This window comes from Muntiacus reevesi, chromosome X (assembly GCF_963930625.1).
Source record: "Muntiacus reevesi chromosome X, mMunRee1.1, whole genome shotgun sequence".
NCBI lineage: Eukaryota > Metazoa > Chordata > Mammalia > Artiodactyla > Cervidae > Muntiacus > Muntiacus reevesi.
This window is the reverse complement of record NC_089271.1, coordinates 13,935,423-13,956,661: the sequence shown is the minus strand read 5'-3', so window position 1 is coordinate 13,956,661 and position 21,239 is coordinate 13,935,423. Positions and strand designations below refer to the sequence as shown.

The 21,239-nt window shown below is 41.0% G+C and overlaps 1 protein-coding gene across 2 annotated transcripts in view; it reads right to left on the bottom strand.

The window, feature by feature from the left end:
• GRPR (gastrin releasing peptide receptor) overlaps positions 1 to 21,239 on the bottom strand; it is a 231,346-nt gene that overhangs the window by 32,246 nt on the left and 177,861 nt on the right. The window contains exon 2 of one of the 2 annotated variants that reach the window (XM_065915132.1): positions 7,468 to 7,744. In XM_065915132.1, the coding sequence (XP_065771204.1) occupies positions 7,468 to 7,744 (277 nt within the window). Of the gene's footprint in view, positions 1 to 7,467; positions 8,054 to 21,239 lie in introns of those variants that run through there. The other variant, XM_065915131.1, reaches the window with a different exon arrangement.

The following is a 21,239-nucleotide window of genomic DNA, read 5'->3' as shown; positions in this document are numbered from 1 at the left end:
TTCCATGTCCTGGCTATTATAAACAGTGCTGCAATGAACATTGGGGTGCACGTGTCTCTTTCAGATCTGGTTTCCTCAGTGTGTATGCCCAAAAGTGGGATTGCTGGGTCATATGGCAGTTCTATTTCCAGTTTTTAAAGAAATCTCCACACTGTTTTCCATAGTGGCTGTACTAGTATGCATTCCCACCAACAGTTCCATATTTTTTGATGCAATCACTATGGAGATTCCTTAAAAAACTAGAAATAAAAATACCATATGACCTAACAATCCCTCTACTGGGCATATAGCCTAAGAAAACCAGAATTCAAAATGATACATGTATCCCCATGTTCATTGCAGCACTATTTACAATAGCTATGACACGGAAGCAAACCAGATGTCTGTCGACAGATGAATGGATAAATAAATTTGGTACAAATTTACATACATAACTTTGGTACAATAGAATATTACTCAGTTATAAAAAGGAATGAATTTGAGCCAGTTCTAGTGAGGTGGATGAACCTAAAAAGCCTGATATATAGAGTGAAGTAAGTCAGAAATAGAAAAACAAATATTGTATATTAACGCATATATATGAAACCTAGAAAGATGGTAATGGTGAACCTATTTGCAGGGCAGGAACAGAGATGCAGACATAGAGAACACACTTGTGGACACAGCGAGAGAAGGAGAGGGTGGGACAAATTGAGAAAGTAGCCCTGAAACATGTACATTACCATATGTAAAATAGATAGCTAATGGGAATTTGCTGTGTGATGCAGGGAGCTCAATCTGATATTCTGACAACCTGGAGGTATGGGATGGGGTGGGGGGTGGAGGGGCGAGGACATATGTATACTTACAGCTGATTCACCGTGTTGTACGGCAGAAACCAACACAGTGTTGTAAAACAATTATCCTCCAATTAAAAATAAATACCTTTTTAAAAAAGGACAGGAACTCTCTGAATCAGAGAGTTCTTGGGTTAGAAAACATGCAGAGATGCAGGGTTTGTGGTGCCTGGAGAGGGCATGGAAGATCCCTTTCTTCATACCTTGCCCTCTGTATCTCTTCCACCTGGCTGTTCCTAAGGATAAAAGTATGATATCCTTTTACAATAAACTGGTGATTTAGTAAATAACATGTCTTTCCCAGTTCTGTGAGTCATTCTAGCCAATTAATGGAACCTGAGGACAGGGTGTCATGGGGACCTCTGATTTTTAGGCAGTTGGTCAGAAGTACAGGTTTGTGACTGGCATCCAAAATGGGAGTGGTGGGTGGTACAGTCTTATAGGACTGAACCATCAATGTGTGGAATCCAACGCTGTCTCTGGTTTGATCGTGTCAGAATTGAGTTGAATTCTCAGAACATTGCTTGTTGGATGTGTGGAAATTCCCCCAGTGTTGGAAACTGAGCCTCAGAACACCATTTATAAGGGTATGAACTTGTAGCTGCTGCACTTTATTGTCGTGTCGCTGCTCAAACATCAACCAAGCTGTAGGTACTGTCCTCTTATTAGATGGAAGGTGGGCCTTGGTGTTGTAGCAGGTATAGACCCCATGGAACTTCCCATAGGACGAAGGAAGTAAAAAACACATCAAGAGTAATATGGAAACTTACATTACCATATGTAAAATAGATGGACCACAGGAATTTGCTGTGTGGCTCAAGAAACTCAAACAGGGGCTCTGTATCAACCTAGAGGGATGGGATGGGGAGGGAGATGGGAGGGAGGTTCAAAAGGGAGGGGATATATGTATACCTATGGCTGATTCATGTTGAGGTTTGGCAGAAAACAGCAAATTTCTGTAAAGCAATTATCCTTCAATAAAAAAATAAATTAATACTAATAAAAAAAGGACCCAGTAATACAAGGTAGGATAAATTCGATATTTAATGAACAGTACAGGCGAAAGCCTCTTAGGAAGGGGGAAAAACAAAATCAATGAAAGCAAAAGGGGAATGCTTCATAAAAGAGAAGGGCTTGAATTGTGCCTTGAAAGACTGGTAGCATTTGGCTAGATGGAGGGAAAAGCCTAGTCATCAGGCAGGGGGAAGTGAAGTTAAAGAGCAGAGAAGTCAGGTGGCAGGTGTAGGAGGTGATAAGAGTGTAGCTAGAGCAGTGTTTGCTCTGGTGAGTTTTGAGATAAGGTAAAAAGATAGGCTGGTAGATGGAAGAGGACCTGGCAAAAGAGAATGGAAGGATCAGAAGTTCACAGCACATACCAGGGAAGTGAATCCCATAGGTATTCTTCAGAAAGTCTCAAAACCTCATCAGTGGGATGCCTGAATTCCCCAAGCCTGTGACTGGTGATTGTATTGGGTTGCCTGTATTCTTTCCTCTTCATCTTTGAGTATCTTCCAATAGAAGATATTTTATAGACAGGAAGAGCCCATGCAGCTTGGAGGCATTTGATATATGCCTGAGGAATTCCTGATACCCTCAATGAACGAGAGCAGCTAACATGAATCCTGGGAAAGAGATCTGGACCCCAAGGCACACAGTGAATGCTCCTCTGTGTTTTTGTCCAACAGAACTTTCTCCAATGATCAAAATGTTCTGTATCTGTGCTGTCCAGTAGAATCACGTGTGGCACTGAGCACTTGACATGTGGCTGGTTTGACCAGGGATTGAATTTTTAGTTTTATTTAAATCAAATCTTGAGAGTTCCCTGATGGCTTAGTGGTTAGGATTCCAGGCTTTCACTGCTGTGGCCCAGGTTCAATCCCTGGTTGGGGAACTGAGATCCCACAAGCCATGTGGCACAGCTAAAAAAACAATAATAAAAAATTAAATCTAAATAACCACATGTGGTTAGTGGCTCCCATGTTGGCTATGCAGCTCTAGATGGCAAGAAAGGCTGAAAGCTACATTATCTACATTAGCTCATAAATTCCTTGCAATGATTTAAAAGAATCTGCACTTCAAAAAGCTTGCACTTACACATTCCAAATCACAAGGGTGGGAAAAACTTAGAAAAGCTCTTTTTCATGGAATCAAAGAAGGATCACATTACGACGGAGCACATCAGTCCTTGGGATTTATTCTGTCAGCCCCATTCTAGTGGAAATAAAACTGAGTAACAATACTGAAGCAGAAACAATATAACTTGGGAATATAATAGAAATGCTATTAACCTTAAATTCAGCTTTATTCTTTGCACTTATGCTAGAAAAGAAAACACAAACTCTCCTTACCCTTTTCCTGTTAGGTTTAAAAATTCACTTATATAATACTGAGGCACCTAGTACAGAGATGGACATCTTGTAGGAAAGACCAGTATGTAAAAAATATATCCATCCATCCCAACCATTCACCTATCTCTCCAATCATCTATCTATCCATCTGCCTATCCACTCATCTGTCCACCCATCTGTCTTTCCATCCATCCATCCATCTACCCATCTACCCACTGTATCCCTTTGTGATTTCCTGATTCACAAAGAATAGATTTTCTCTCATTTGCCCAAATAACGAGAGCTTAATAGAGAGGAATAGAGAAGAAATAAGTGGTGGAGTGACATGTTTTTAAGAGTATGCTTTCAGATGATTAATCATACTTAACACTCTTAATAGTATGTTGTTTACAAAGTCAAAGTAATGAATAGATGAGAGAGTAAAAAATGACAAATGACTAATGCTTCAAAACAGTAAGATGAAAGGCATCACGAGATAATTCATGTCTTAGATAATAAGCCTCATGTTTAGAAGAGGGTCAAAAATCTGGGCCAGAACAGTCCAACTTAGGGCTTTAAGATGCAGGCTTGAGCCAGAATCCAAGTGATGGGCAAGATGACAGATAAAAATCATGATTAAAATTTGGAAGGACCTTAGAAATAATCTAGCTCAAGCCTATTATACTAGAGATGATCCAACTAAGGTCAGAGAGTTAAGGGACTTGGTCTAATTCCTTTATATGTGTAGTAATGGTAGGAAACGAAAATGTAGGGCTCTTGATGCCTATTCCACTTTCATGCATCACATGAGATGGGGAGAAGGGTCTTCTAATTAGGAAAGGAGAAAGCATTCTGGAGAATGGGAGTGATACAGCATGAGCAAGGAAGCAGAGCCAGGAACCTGTCGGTGTAACGACCATGTATGAGCATGTCAATGTATGTGAGGAGGGGAGGACAGCATGGTGGGGAGCAGGACCAATAGGGAAGGGGCTTGAATGTAAATCTGCAGTTGGTCAGTGGTGTGAAACGCAGAATCCTGGGACTGCCTTAAAGTCTCCCTTTCATGCCCCACTATAAACGTTTCCAGAAAAAATGCTTTGCTTTTCATATAAACAAAGACAAATTCACCTGGGGAGGAAAAGCTGAAGAAGGGAGGCTGGGATGAGTACTTGCATATGTGGTCAACTCAAAGTGGGCTGATAAGCATCCATGCTGAGTCAGGAGATTTATGATGGGAACTAAGAATCTGCATATTTTTAAGCTCCCAGTGACTGCAGTGATTACCCAGTTTGGAGGGTCTTCTGGTTCACCCTTTAACCAACCCATCAGATACAGACTACCACTTTGGAAAACTCTTTGACAATATTTACGAAATACCTGCCCCCTATGATCCAGCAATTCCTCTCTCAGGCATATACTCACTTATATTGCCCAACAGGCATGAATAAGAATACTCAGAGCAGATTATTATCAACCCCGAACTGGAAACAATCCAATATCCATCAGTATTAAGGTGAATAAATTAATTGAGGTATATTCATACAATGGAACACTACACAACAACTGAAAAGAATAAACCATTGCTATCTGCACCAATGTGGATGACTATTCCTGACATAATGATAAGCATTAAGAAGTATGATTCTATTTACATAAGATTAAAGAACTGGCAAAAATAATACATGGTAATTGAACTCAGAATAATGATTGCCTGTCTTCAAGGGTGAGGATTAACTGTAAAGGGACATAAAAGAAACTCCTAGGGTGCTGGAATTGTTCTATATCTTTATATGGGTGGTGGTTATATTGTTATATAGAATATATGAAAAATATTGAGCTCCATACTTGTTCAGTTTACTGTATAGATTAACTTTGTTGACAAGAAAAAATATAGATATTGTGTATGTATGTATATTTCCTTGCCAACCTTAAGAGGTTGTTATAAAACTCCAATAGCTTTTCTTTTTTATTTTTTTATTGGAGTATAATTGCTTTACAATGCTATATTAGTTTCTGCTGTACAATGAAGTGAATCAGCTATATGTATACATATATTCCCTCCTTGTTGGACCTGCCTCCTTCCCCACCCTTCCAGGTTATCACAGAGTACTGAGCTGAGCTTCGTCTGCTTTATAGCAGGTCCCCACTACCTATCTGTTATACACATGGTAGTGCATACATGTCACTGCTATTTTCCCAATTCATCCCATGGTCGTTTTCCCACCCTGTGTCCACATGTCCGTTCTATGTCTCTGTCTCTATTCCTGCCCTGGAGATAGGTTCATGTGTACCATTTTTCTAGATTCCATATATATATGTTAAAGATGAGATACATAGATAAGTACAGTCGTACATTTTAGGTAGCTCAATACTGATTCTTGTTGAAGTTGGTCACAAGCACTACTTGTGATATAGGTAATCTGTCAGTTTTTTTAAGCCTCAGCAAAACACAAAAAGTTAGTTATATGTAAGCTTACAAGTAATTTCTGAATTTGGAAAAGACATGCAGTAACTGTAAACTTAATGGTGCAGCCCAGCTTTTGAGAGAGCCTTTCTGCTGATGGTGAATTTGGTCTGCTTTGAAACCCTGGGGAAGAGTTCCCTGCAGCTGTATCTTTTGTTGCACGCCCTCACTTTCCTCTCCCCCCATTCCCGATTCCACCCTAGGAAGACAGGAAACACTAGCTGTAGCACTGCATTCACCAACCCAGAAACCAAAATCTCATCTCACTTCCCATCATGAAAATGATCGTCATCCTGAGGTACCCTTGGCCACTGGTAACAAGCCACTGACCTGATGCCACTCCACAGTTTGCCTTCCCTGGCCCAACAGTGAGACTGCCTGTGGTCATGAGGCCCTGGCGGGCACGTGTTCAGGGTTACAGCAAGCTGAGGGTGAGTGGTGGGAAGTGAAAAACCCTGTCCAGTGGGTGCCGTGTGTAAACCTCATTCTTGGGCTATTGTTTTCCAGTCTGTGAAAAAGTTGTGTGTACTGAGCAGTGTACTTCAGGCAGCTAACTATAAACACATGTCTACAAATACTGATAGCACTATCTTTATTTGTTCATTACTTCACAAAGCCAGATCACCTGGGGACTGTTTGTTCCTCTACAAAGTGAGAATCCAGCACCATATGTATTAAAATGTGGGACATTTTCTTCAGGGTCTACATTTTCAAGAGCTGCTTCTATGCCTTTCTCGGTACACTCTTACATCCCTATGTATCTTTAACACCACAACATACAGTAGACTTTAAAATAAAAATTGATTATTTCTGGTTCCTTGCACCAGTTTTTCTTAATTTGACCATATGGTCAACTATGTGTCTGGAGCCTACCCATTACTGTGTCCAAGTTCTAGAGCCCAGAAGTATATAAGATGTGCTCAGCAATTTATGTGAACCTGCAGATATTTCCTGACTGGTTATTTCAAGCAAGGGTTTTTTATGTGACAGACATCTGATAAATGCTTAAAGAATGAATATGAATGTTTAAGAATGGATAAATGTGAATTTTTAAGCACTATGTTCACACAAGAAACGCAGTTCACAAGTATGTATATTTCCCAGAATAAAACATTGTACTGGATTCCCTACCCACTCCCCCGCCAAAAAAAAGCCCTAAAGGTATTACATATGGAAGTATGTCAATAAATATACTAAAATCTGAAATCAACTTTGAATGGAGCTTTCTCATGAATAAAAAATCCTAATAATGCTTGATTTCACTTAAGAGATATTTAGAAAAACCAGCACACAAACTGTTCAGTTCCAGAGAACCAAATACAATATCAGCTGTGAGAAACATTAAACTGTCTGAAGAGAATGGTTTTCAAGGAAATGCTGCTTGTTTTCTCCTCTTGGTTATTTCTGAAAGAATGTTTAATGAGGAAATGCAGTGGGACTTTTCTGTTCTTTGAAGACTTTGCTTCCAAGAAACATTTGCCTGGGGTTTAAACTCTATTAGGTGTGATTTTTTTTTTTTCTCATCAGTCAATTAATTTTGCAGGGAACAAGAAGTTAGGAAGAGGCAAGGCTAAATCAATTGTCTCCAGAAAATGCACCTCAATCTTATTCTCAGAGATTTCTTTCCCCCTTTTCCCCCACCATGCACTGACTTTTCTTTCTTAAACCAATGTATCAAACTCAAGAAGTAATCCCTAGCATAGAAACATGCCCGGAAGGGAACTGGAGTTTGAGAAGAACTTCCCTGTGCACAAACAGCCCCATCTCTCCCAATGTGGTAGCTCATCTACTGAGGCATCTACCACCCTCGGAGAGAATGTCACTGTCCTCCAGGACTTACCTGTCTGCCGAGAGAGCCGTGAGTGTGAAGACAGACACCCCCACCGAGGTAAGCTGGATAAAGGGGATCAGTTTGCAGCCAATCCTGCCAAACAGCCATTTGTCAGCCAGGTACCTGCTGGCATCCACGGGCGCACAGGTTACCAGGAGGAGCAGGTCTCCCAAAGCCAGGCTGGAGATGAACAGGTTCGGCACGTTTCTCATGGACTTCACAGTACAGAAGATCTTGATCAGGGTGATGTTGCCAACGAGGCCTATCAGAATGATGACTCCATAAACTGCAGGGATGACATAGAGGATCCCTGGGTGGAACCAGCCATCATTCATGGGGAGCTCCACACTATGATTAGAAATGTTGCAGTGCACGAAACGGTCCACTTCCAAGTTCAGAAGCAAACAGTCATTCAGAGCCATCCTCTGGATTCCTTCCTACCTAAAAAGTGCCGTGAGATGCTGTTTCTTAACTTTTGACTTTGCAGTTGGGTAAAGATGAGGACAGAATCTATGCTGGGCTCTTTATCTTCTTGAATAAAAATATAGATACTGTGGCATTCAAAACTGTCTGGCACTATTTTGATGCTGGTGCTGCTCTGCTCTTTACATGACCAGTATACTACATCTCTAAATTGAGTAAGTTAACAACAAAACAAATACAAAAACTCAGCCTTCAAAAGGCTTAGAATCAGACCCACTCTGTACCAACACCTTTTACCTCCAGTCTAGTCCGAGTCTCCCTGGCTGCAGTTTACTAAGAACTTTGGGCCTGCTATTTTCACACGGCATTTGCTGTCTTTCCTGATTTTTAGAACCTGAAGGTTTAAAGTGGGTAGAAAAAAACTGCACTGAAAAAGCCTCAAATGCTATAGGCGGGAATGCTTTATACGTCACCAACTTCACCAGCAAACGGCAGCTCTGCTGAGCAGAGGCTCTGAAGAGGAACCAGGGCTACTTACAGACAGACAATGCCAGCCCCCTGCTGGACACTTCACTCACTGCCCAGCTGCCTGCTCTGCCCAGATGAGACTTGCACAGCAGTCTGCGGATCCTAGTCGACAACTTTAGCAGGTAAATTTGGGCTTCTCTTTTCAGACACAGCACCTCTGGTAGGTATTTCCTAAGTGTTGCCGGCACTCTGCAAAGCACTGGAAATCCTTCTGATACTAGAAAGATTTTCCATATCCAGATTCACAGCCCATTCTCTCATCTTTTCCAATACATTAGAATCTAACATGTTAAGCTTGCTATAAAATGAGGTCTGTCCCTGAATCAAACGGCACACAGATGCGCAGGGCGTCCACACGTGAGTGGTCCTATGCAGCCTTCCTGCTGCCTATTTGAACGGGGATCGTTTCTGAGGGCAAACGCACAGGACTCCTGCCTTAAACCTTCAGCACCTGACATCTGGGAAAAATAGAAAGGACACACACAGGCTCTGTCCTGTAGGTCGGCCAGGACATTCCTGCTCCCTTTACCAGGGAGAAAAAAATCAAAAGCCAGAAGAATGGGTATTTTCTCATTGGATCTAAAAAATACATGAATTGGCATTCTGATGCAGCTATTTGCAATTTTTAATTAATGTTTGCTGCATTTATAGCAAATTTCCTCATAAGCTCTGAGTGGGAAATGAACTGTGAAGGAGTTGCAGATAACATCCTGAGGATTGGGGGAGTGGAAAGAATAACTTAGAGTTAACATGTGCCAGGAAAGGCTTTATTGAGGAGGTACTATTAGATGTCAACTTTGATCTTTAGCAACAATGTATAAATATATTACAAGGGTGAATCTTTAAGACTTATGTGCAGCCAGCTCTTCCAGATACATCGCAGGAAGCCAGTTACTAGCAGGTACTGTCACCAAAAGTTTGATTTTTTAGGATTCATAAAGAAGCTTGACTCATCACCATGCCGGGGCCCACTAAGAAAGCCTCCAAGTGTGTTGTCATGGAAATTTCCAAAGACAGGTTACAAAACCAAGGTAGCTGCCATGTTTCTTCTATAAACCCAAGGGCTTTTGCTCCTCTCAGCCAGTAGTAGAATCTGATGCTACACGCCCAGAGTGTGGAGAGCTTCTCAGTGGAGATCAATAGCACCAGTAATCAGTCAACAACCATGAGCCTAATGGTATTGATGAGCTTTTGGCAACAGAGGTTAATAATGCTATACATGGACTCTGTGCTTAAGTCCTGGCTCCTTCACTCATTACCTTGGCAAGTTAGACTAGTCACTTGGCGTCTTAAACATCTCTTAAGTTTCTCATCTGTAAAGTGGGGATAATTTGTGAAGTTAAATGAAATTATCCATGTTAAGACTTCATAGAATTTGGCACATAGTAAGTGCTCAAGTAATATCAGCTGCTATTATTATAATTATTATTATCACTGTGATTGAAAGAGACTGTTTTTGTGATAGGCAAAAGGTCCTATCATACATATGAATCAGCTAGTCCTCCATCTACTTGAAAGACATCAAACATTTGTCAGTTTCCAGGCACTGTGTAAGAGCTAAGGGATTGAGAAAAATAAGATGAAGATACATGTTATTATGGGTTTCCCAGATGGCTCAGTGGTAAAGAATCCACCTGTAATGCAGGAGACATGGGTAGACTCGGGTTCGATCCCTGGGTCAGGAAGATCCCCTAGAGAAGGGAATGGCTACTCACTCCAGTATTCTTGCCTGGAGAATCCCATGGATGGAGGAGCCTGGCGGGCTGCGGTCCATGGGGTCGCACAGTCAGACATAACTAAGCGACTGAGCACATATGCACATGTTATTATAAGATCCGTCATGATCCCAATTACTCAAACTTAGAGGACCTGGTTTCAAAGAATAACTCAAGAAGGGTTTACACGTAGATACTGCAAATGCTTCTGTTCATTCTATACCATATTAACAATTCTGCTTCTTGAAATTCCTGTGGTGGCTTTCTTCTCTGATCTTTACCTTTCTTCCTCTCAATGACAATGATTGCTTCTGGCGTTGTTTTTGTTCATTACTAGAGGGACAACCTTATAGGAACAGCCTTGTAGGAACTATGGCAAAACTCAGAGAAATTCACCACTCTTGGACTAGAAGAATTGGTGAGGCATTGAACTGCCTGGGCTCATCCTGAGGATTTCGAAACAAAGGTACCAATAGCCAGAACCTGGCTATATTCTTATATTAAACTTGGGCATCTTTGGGCCTTTTAACCTTCTGAAAGTTAAAAGCTGAGTATTGTTTAAATAGAAATAAACTCCGGCTTCTTAAAAAAAAAATCACAACATTTAGATCCCATCCCCTCCCTAGAATAAAGCAACTACCTTTTCTCCAGAGAAAGTGACATTTGATCTTAAAGGTTAAGTGTCTGGCAGAATTCTTTGAACAGAGAAAACAGTATGCACCTAGGATGGAGGCTTAAAGGAAAGAACGTGGCACTGAGCAGGGGACAACTCCAAGTCCAAAAAGGCCATCCAGATTGGAAGAGGGGGTGGGGAAAGACAGTGTGAAAAGCACCCTGAGGCAGGTTTGAGCGACATTGTGATGGATCTTGGATTCTTTTTAAGAAGCTTGGTCTGAAAGGCATATTCTGGTTCACAAAGAAGACTCCTGGATGTTGTTGTCTCCTTTGATTTCTTTAGACATCCCATATGCTGGGCCAACCTCACCTCTTAAATCCAACTGGGACCTTAGTGTTTCTTCCCATATAAGCTTATAGTTAGAAGTGAAGATATATTAAAGTTCAACACCTAATATTTTCTGGGAGCAAGTTTGTTTTAAAAAGCTCATTAGAAAATTTTGATGTCATTTCAACTAATTAGCTATAATGACTCTCCATCCCAGCCATTATGTGTCACCTTCTGGCAGATCACCAAATATACTTAAAAATTTGCTTAGTTTTTTATTTAATGGTGAGCATGAGATGCCTATGACTTATGAAAATGAGACAGAACAAACATAATACAAAGTCCCCATCCTCAGGGACTCCACTTTCTGAATAGGAGTGTGACTCAGCGTCCTTTCTTATGTGTTGGAGCAGGAGTGTCACTTCTATTTCAGGCTAAAGAGTCACATTTTCCATGCTTCCAGAAAACTGGATTTTTTTTTAAAATATGAGGGAGAGGCACAGTCCCTTGGTAGAATTTGGTAGGATGGGTGGATTCAATGGGACCAAAGAGAGTAGAGACAAAGTCTCTTTCCACCAGCTATGTGCACACCACTGCATCTTCCAATAGCTGGTATTCTTGGTAGACTGACAATGAATGTACACAGAAAAGGTAAATTAATTATAGAGTGGGTAGAACTTGTAGGTGGAACCCAAGTAAAGAGAAAGGGATGCTTTGAGTTTGAGAGAGAGTCTGTTTGGAACTAAGCTGTGCAGGGGAGTAATAAATGAGAAAAAGGAGATTGGATCTGCTGGGGAAGACTTGACATTTTAGGTTTCTGGTTGGACTTTAGGCTGTAAAACACTGGCTCTTTTATTAAAAAAAAAATTTCATCAAGGTTACCTGGAGTGATTCTTAAAAATGCAGATTCTGAGGCCATACCTCAGACCTATTGAATCAGAGATCCAGGGATGGAACCCAAGAATCACTATTTTTCATGAGGTCCCAAAGGGACTGCAACTCTCTGCTATCCCAGAGATCATGGCAATATGACAGTCCTTGTGCCTTCCCTCTGTGGAGGGAGAGGCTGAGCAAGGAAGCAGATTTAGGATATTGTTATTACAGGCCCTTGATACCCAAAGCATGGGCCTTGAGTCAGCAGCCTGGTTATCACCATAGAGCTTATGAGAAATGCAGAAATTCAGGTACTACCCCAGATTTCCTTAATCATAATCTGCATTTAAAACATGTATTTATATATTTGGCTGCACTGGTCTTAGTTGGCACATGGTATCTTTAGTTGCAGCATGCAAACTTCTTAGTTATAGCATGTGGGATCTAGTTCTCTGAGCAAGGATTGAATCCAGGCCTCCTGCGTTGGGAGCTCAGAGTCTTAGCCACTGGACCACCAGGGAAGTCCCCATATTTTGCATTTTAAGAAGTTCCCCAAGGACTCATATGCACGCTAAAGTCTGAAAAGTGTTGATCTAGTGGTTAGGGAGCTCTGGCAGAAAAGGTTAAGAAACCAGGGCAGGAAGGGGGAACAGATAGGAAGCTGGAATTTCAAGTTCAGAATGAAACTAGCAAGTGGACCAACTGGAAGCTGGATGAAGAATCCCTGATTTGGGGTTGTTGATATCTCTGATAAGGCTGGGAACTGTCCCAAACTGCAGGACAGGCAAGTTGTTTTTGTCACAAGACAGGGGGCCAGAATCCCATTACAAATATAGGGAATACAGACAATGGAGAAGCCCAAGATGATGAGTTTTTCAGGCTTGTGACTCAGTCCAGCAAGAACAAGGGGGAAGCCATTGTGGAGGGAAATGCTGAATCTGCTTTCAGGCATACTGAGTTCACTATATGAATAAGGGGAAGGAAGAAAGCCAACGGAAACAATTGCTGAAGTCTGGAAGCAAAGAGGTAAATAATTAAGAGGGCTGTCTGAGAACCAGGATGTCGAATGACAACAGTTTAAATGTATAGAGAAATCGCCAAGAATCAACTGAAGTTATGCTTTGAGGAAAAAGTCATGTGCTGAAAGTTAGTGGGTACCAAACATGACTGCAATATATATTTGCGGCAGCACCATGGAGAAGCTGCTGAAAAGATTGTAGCAACCCTTGCTTGAGAAGAATCAGAGATGTCAAATTTTAGTGCTGCAGCAGGAACAAAAGAGACAGATGACTATATCCAGATCCTGTAATGCTGGGATCACTTCAAGTTCCCTTCTCTTTTCTTAACAGTCTGTGACTTTTCATGGTGCTTGGCAACTTAGGAGAGATGGGGGGAGTCTTTTGAAAGAAAGAGTCAAGTTTCATTTTGAGCCACATGAAGCTGCAGGTTGATGCCCAGGGAAGGCCTGGAAGTGGAAGACCAAACTCTCAGTCAGACCCAAGGCTGAGAGAACACCTCACATGGTGTTTTTAACATATTCCACCAGTTCCTGGTACTGTTTGCTTCAAAAGGTGGAGATAAGTTTCCCTCCCCTTGAATGTGAGCTGAACTCAGTGACTGGCTTCTAACAAACAGAGTGAGGCAGCAGTGACAGTGTGTAACTTCCAAGATTAGATGACAAAGGACACTGCAGCTCCCTCTGTGCGCTGTTTCTGAAGGAAGTTAGACACCATGTTGTGAGGAGACTCAGTGGACCACAGGCTGAAAAATGGAGGACTCCCATCCACAGCTCTGTGAGTCATTTTGGAAATGGTTCCTCCAGCCCCAGTCCAGCCTTCAGATGACTGCAGGCTCAGCCAACTTCTTGACTATGATCTCAAGAGATACTCTAAGCCAGAACCATCCAGTCTCAACACTCTTGAATTCTTGATCCACAGAGACTGTAAGTTAGCAAATGTTTTTGGTTTTAATCCACTGCTTTATGGTAGCTTATTACACAATAGTACATAACACCTGGTAAGTAGAATGGATGAAGGGACCACCAAAATGACAAAAGAAAACAGAACAAGAATATCAGAAAGGGCAAGTACTATAAACTAGTTGAATCTTGAATAGTCAGAGTGTGAAGCAAAGTATGGTCAAATCTAGAAAAGTTAAGGAGACAAATCCACATGTTATTCAGTGCCACCAAATTTTCTTACCTGGATAAAACAGATGTATTTTTTAAAAATTATAAATAAGCTGAACTTTCTTGACTAGCCACCATGTACCTGGAAATTAGATTACTTATATCCCATTTTCCCATCTGCTAAGTGAGCTCGGGTAAGTCAAATTAATTCAGTGAACATTATTTGCCACTGAACTGTTCTGTGCCATAGATTCCTCCTCCATAAAATAAAGGGCATTTTCCCCCGGCCTATGCTTCAGAACAACTTGAGGCATTGGTATCACCCAGTGGCACCTAAGGCAATGTAAAGTGGCACCTTCCCCTCTGCCCTCAGCCATCTCTCTTTCTAACTCTTTAACTCTTGTGGGAGAACCCAATCAGTGAGACTGCAGGCCCTCTGAAACACATCACTAAGTTATGCCTATATCCACGAATAGATGTCTCACAAACCAACATGTTGCTGGGATGAATTCTTTTTTAAACATTTTATTTTGAAGTAACTTTAGGTTTATAGAAAAACTGCCACCATAGTACAGAGTTCCCATAAACCCTTCCCCAAGCTTCCTCTATTGTTAACATCTATAAAACTAAGAAATTGGCATGGGCACATGACTATTATCTAAACTACAGACTTTATTCAGATTTCACCAGTTTTCCTGCCAGTCATTTTCTGTTCCATGACCCAATCCAAGATACCACACTGCATTTATATACCATGATTCCTTAATTTCCTCTCTTCTGTGACAGTTTCTCAGACAGTCCTGTTTTTCCTAACCTTGACACTTCTGAAGAGTACTGGTCAGGAATTTTGTAGAATATTCCTCCATTTGGGTTTGAGTTTGAGACTAAGGTTATGAATTTGGGGGAGAAAAAGCATAGAAGTGAGGTGTTCTTCTCATCACATCATACCAGGGAGTATGTATTAGTTGTTCCTATAACAAATTACTATGAATTTATTTGCTTAAAACAATAGAAATGTATTCTTTCACAATTCCGAAGGATGAAAGTCTGAAATAAGATTTACAGGTTTGGTTCCTTCTGAAGGCTCTAAAGGCTCCCACCATTCCTTGGCTGGTGGCCATATCACTCCAATCTATGCTTACATCATCACAGTACCTTCCCTTCTTCCATAGGCAAATCTTTCTTGCCTCACTCTTATAGACTCTCGTGATTACACTGAGACCACCTAGATAATCTAGAATAATCTCCCCATCTCAACTGAATCTGCAAAGTCCTTTCTGTCAAATAACATAGTCACAGGTTCCAGGGATCAGGACCTGGATATCAGGAGGGCCATGACTCAGCCAATGCTGATATTCCTGTGATATCAGTGGCCCTGTTAATCTTGATCCCTTGGTTAAGGCTGTGTTGGTCAAGATTCTCCACTGTAAAGTGATTCTTTAGGTGGGATAGATTCCTTTCAATTACCAGAAATATGATTGTATTCACACCCAAAGTAAAGATGTTGACATTATGTAACCATGCAAAACTACTTACATTAAGTGCCATTCACTACCAGACCCAGTTCTAGACCTTGGAAATACAAAAATTAACAATGGTCCCTACTCTCAAGGAGATAACTGCCTAACTAGGACAACATTTGCAATTTCTTTAAAGAAAGCAAGTCTATAAACATAAACAAGCTTTCCGTTTAAACAATCTGGACACCGTTTTGGTGATGACCTTTAACTGTATAGAGAGCTTTGGGTGATGTGAAATGGAAACTAATTTTCTTATAGTTTCTGAAGTTTGTTTGGACTTTCTGTGATCATTTTCCACTTTGATATTCTCTCTTGAATTTTCTCAAAGATGAAGTATAATCTCATGGGCAAAACCAGTAAGAATGCCATCAGACTTCTCATCAGAAAGTCTGGCTTTTATTTTGTACCCAGACAGTTTTATGGGACAAACAAAGCTGAAATGCACCCCTAGACTCTAAGCACTCATGTAACTAAAGTGAATCTCTACACCTCACATTTCACCCTTTTTCTTTGGGCTGTGAAATAATACAGCATGTTCTTCTCTAAGGAAGATGCTAAGAAATAGGATTACCCATAGATTTCTCTCCAGATGCCACTATAGCACTTCAAACTGAGACTGGTTCCATGGGAACTTTCACTCAACATAAAAACTGTTATTTTTACTGTTTGAAACGGACTCACCTCAAATTAACTCCAAGTCATGTCTGAAATATATATCCCATACTAGGTTCTTCAAGTCAAATACTCTCAAAATGGAACAACTGAGAAATACACAGGGCATTTATCATTCACATACCACAGAATTCAAGTTTCCCCTGGCCTTACCGCAATATATCAGAGGCAGTATCTCACTCAAATTGTTTATTAACTGCCTACCTTAGATAAAGGCACTTTTAAATTCTCTGCGCTTACAAATTTCTTCATGTATAAAAAGGATTTACATGGCATTAAGGCTTTCCATCTTTATCTCAGAGAGCTGTTGTGAGATTCAAATGAGATAACAAATATGAAGACATTTAAAAGGTATAGATTCCTAAACAATTTTAAGTTACTGTGTATATTGTTCATTTCTGAGGTGTGATAATGGTATTATAGATACATTTTTAAAGTCTTTATCTTTTAGAGCAGGGGCAGCCAGCTTTCTCTAAAAAGGCCAAACAGTAAATATTTTAGGCTTTGTGGACCATCAGGTCTCTGGGAAAGCAGTCAATAGAAAACAGGTAAAGGAATGGGGGAGGCTGTGTCACAACAAAATGTATTTGTGAAGCAGGAAGTTGATCCATGGGCCAGAGTATGCCAATCTTTGTTTCTGAGAAACTTTTGAAATTGTTATGGGTGAAATGATATGACAGCTAGGATTTCCAAATCATATGGAAAGTGGAGAAGTGAGTAGGGGCAAAAATGAAACAGGATTGGCCAAGTAGATGATTGTTGAAGAAAGGTAAGGGTAGGTGGGGATTCATGTTGTGAGTCTATTTTGTATATGTTTTAAATTCTCCACTATTTTAAATAGTATAAAAAATGTAATTTATTACTGACATGATAAATAATGCCAAACAATTAACTACACATGTATCTCTGAGACCTTGGCTGGATGGCATAGAGAGGAGCTTCCCAGAGGCTGGCAGCATCATTCTGTCCATTCATGCATTTCATCTCTTTCCACCTAATCTGGAGACCCAAAATTGAAGCAGCATGGAGTACACATGATTTAGGATGGGAATTATTTCAGAGTGGCTATTGGACTGTCAGTCTAGGAAAATGGCTCTTAGATACAGTGGGGAAATGGACTGATTTCCTCTTTTTTTTTTTTTTAACAACCCTCTCTCTCTCTCTCACACACACACATTCTTTCTTATTCCTTTCCACGGCCACATTAGTATATTTTAAATTCTGCTTGTGTCCTACAGAAGTAAAAAATGCAAGATCAATTTTTAGTCCAAATTTCTTTTTAAGACAAGGTGTCCTAACCTAGGTTTTTTTAATCAAGACTATCTCCCTATCTTCCTGTATGAGTTATATAAGCTCAAATGATTGTTTTAGACCCTTATGCTATAATTCTCGAAAGGACCTTCCTATACTTTAATGACAACTAAACACTCTTTCCCCCTGCTTGAAAGCTACTATCAGCATTCACCTTTCTACTTCTCTTAGCGAGTTTTCTCATCCTTTTCTTTTAAATTGCCAGATAATGAATAGTGCAGGATCTATAAGAAGGGGCAAGGACAGAGGATACAATAATAGAAAGAACCAATACTGACTCCAGATGTTTTATACGTGTTCCCTCAAGGAGTCCTTACACCCACCCTGTGATATAGCACTATTAATATCCCTTTTACAGATGAGGAAATGAGGTGTAGGGAGGGGAAGCAACTGGCCTAAATTTACACAGTTAATAAGTGGGTTCTGGTAACTGGGTGCTTAACCACTACACCACATGCCTCTTGGGGGACAAAGGGTAGCAGCAGAGAGACAGTCACACCTCGGAGCTCTCATGGGAGGTAAAAGAGACAAATAGGAAAGAGGGGAAACGTGTGCTGAAACACAAGGAAGTAAAAACTAGGGATAATTAGGGAGCTGAACAACTAGTGGAAAAAAACCACGGAGAGGGCAGCAGCTGTGCTTTCTATTTCTTCCTTGGCAATGGTGTCCTGTGTTTTTGTTTCTCTGTTTTTTGGGTTTTTGCCTCAGGGAAACAAACAGGATGCTCAGTTCCTGTCTCATGTCTACAGTCACATTTCTTTAATATCAAAGTAATTTAAGATGCAGAATACAGAAAAGAAACTCACTGATTCCCAACGGTGACAGGACCTCAACTGTGCTTCCTCTTTTAGTAAACAAGATGAAACACCCTCACGGAAACATGAAGCAAATTATGCACCATTTTGCTGAAAACAATGATAGGCTTTGGGGTGACTCTTAACAGTGAACATGCCCCCATTTCTGATCTCCTGGCAAAGAGGCTACTTGTGGGCTCAGAGCAAGGCTTGATACATTGTTTTGCACTCCCCTCTCACATACCCAACTCTCCTAATAGTACCAATTCCACTTCCGCATTCCTTTGCCAACAGTGAGGACACCAACTTTTGAAAATGAAGTTTCAGTTGTACTGCTGGGATGAGAAAGACCTCACTTGAGTCATTAAAAAACATCCACTGCTCTTCCTTCTGCAAATTCTTTTTTTGATGATTATGACTAACAACAGTCTTGTTCTTCGGGTTTGCTACTATTGGAATCAACTCTCCAAGCACATTCTCTTCCTTCAATCAAAGGTCTGAAAGTATGGGAGACCGCCTTTGAGAAGAGATTGAGCAGACCTCCCCCACCACTACCAATCCCCTAGTTGTGAGGCTGACTTAAGGGGGACATCTCATTATGCCCACAGTAAAGACAGCCTGGTTGCCAAGCATCCAAAAAAAAAAATAAATAAAAGAATAGACAGTTAATAACTGAGCAGTTTAGAACAAGCAATGGTGTTTATGGGCTTCTGAAGCATTTTGTTTGAGATGCAGTGACTTCAAATGGTCAGGAGAGCAGAACTCAACAATTTTTTAAAACCTTCCATTTAAAAAACTGTTGAGTTGTAAACAATCATCAGAAAAAGAGTGAGAAGCTTTTGTTACTACACAATCCAGAAGCATCACAAACTGCGCTCTGGAAGAAAACCACTTTCTACACCGATTAAAAAAAAAAAAAAGCAGAGCTAAAGTTTCCCTTAGACTCAGCTGCTGCTGGGCCTAATCTGGACTCATTCACTCCTTAAATTCTCACTCTAGGGTCTGGGTCCTTTCAAGAGTATCTGTACGTGGGAACATGTATAAACAGGGAATGGGAGTTCCAACTAGCATTTCCTGAGCATTCATTCACCATGTGCCAGGCACTATTCTAAATGCTCTCTTCTTTTTGGATTTTCAACCCTATTAGGTAGTTACTACTAGGCAGTGGAAACCCACTCCAGTACTCTTGCCTGGAAAATCCCATGGACAGAGGAGCCTGGTAGGCTGCAGTCCATGGGGTCGCGAAGAGTCGGACATGACTAAGTGACTTCACTTTCACTTTTCACTTTCATGCATTGGAGAAGGAAATGGCAATCCACTCCAGTGTTCTTGCCTGGAGAATCCCAGGGAGGGACGGGGGGGCCTGGTGGTCTACCGTCTATGGGGTCACACGGAGTCAGACACGACTCCAAGGTGACTTAGCAACAGCAGCAGCAGTATTATTCCCATTCTAAAGATGAGGAAAGCAAGGTTCAGAGAGATTTTATAATTCACCCAAGATTACACAACTAAAAGAGGAGAGTGAAAAAAGTTGACTTAAAACTCAACATTCAAGAATCTAAGATAGTTGCATCTGCTTCTATCACTGTATGGCAAATAGAAGGGGAAAAAGTGAAAACAGTGACAGATTTTATTTTCTTGGGCTCCAAAATCACTGCAGACAGCTACTGCAGCATTGAAATTAAAAGACGCTTGCTCCTTGGAGGGAAAGCTATGACAAAGCTAGACAGCGTATTAAAAAGCAGAGACATCACTCTGCTGACAAAGGTGCATAGAGTCAAAGCTATGGTTTTTCCAGTAATCATGTATGGATGTGAGAGAGGGACCATAAAGAAGGCTGAGTGCCAAAGAATTGATGCTTTTGAATTATGATGTTGGAGAAGACTCTTGAGAGTCCCTTGGACTGCAAGGAGATCACACCAGTCAATCCTAAAGGAAATCAGTCCTGAATATTCATTGGAGGGACTGATGTTGAAGCTGAAGCTCTAATACTTTGGCCATCTGATGCAAAGAGCTGACTCATTGGAAAAGACCCTGGTGCAGAGAGACTGACGGCAAAAGGAGAAGGGGGAGGCAGAGGATGAGCTAGTTAGAGAGCATCACTGACTCAATGGACATGAATCTAAGCAAACTCCGGGAGACAGTGGAGGACAGAGAAGCTGGGTATCGTGCTACAGTACATGGGGTTGCAAAGAGTTGGACACAACTTAGCAACGGAACAACAACAATAACACAACTAAAGCCAGATTTCAAATTCAGGCAGTTCATGTTCTTAATTCCATGGGATTTCTCCTACCATGGGATTTCTGTTTAAGAATTCTTGCTATCTAGAATCAAATGCATTCTAGATTTCAACCAGAATCTCCTCACCTTCCTAGCTGAGAAAATTAAAACCAGCAATAGTTAAAAGGCTGTGACAGTAAACTAATGTTGAATGGGGGTCAGAAACTAGGTCTTCTGGGAGCTTACTAACTTCTCTTCTTTCACCTTCCATTCATGGTGCTCTCTTAGGAGATACTTCATCAAAGGAACCATGGCATCCATCCATAGAGATGCATTTCTCTGATCTTCCCTGTTCAGCTACCAGAAACAGAGTTAGCGAGAAACTCCAGTTGATAAGTATCTTCAATATCCAACTTAACTTTTGAGCTGAGGCCATGCTCTTCTCAGCAGCCTTCAGCCAAAGACCCAGCACAGTGGGAACACTAAAACCTGTCATTTCTGCCCAATGAAGGACTCTATAATGGGCAATCTTTGCCCCAGAACTACCCACTGGGTTGGTGGAGACTTTGTGGGAGCTTCATCGTGATCTGGGGCTCTTATAGGTCATTCCCTCTTCCTTCCGCTTGTATCTGCACATCTCTTCCTCACCTA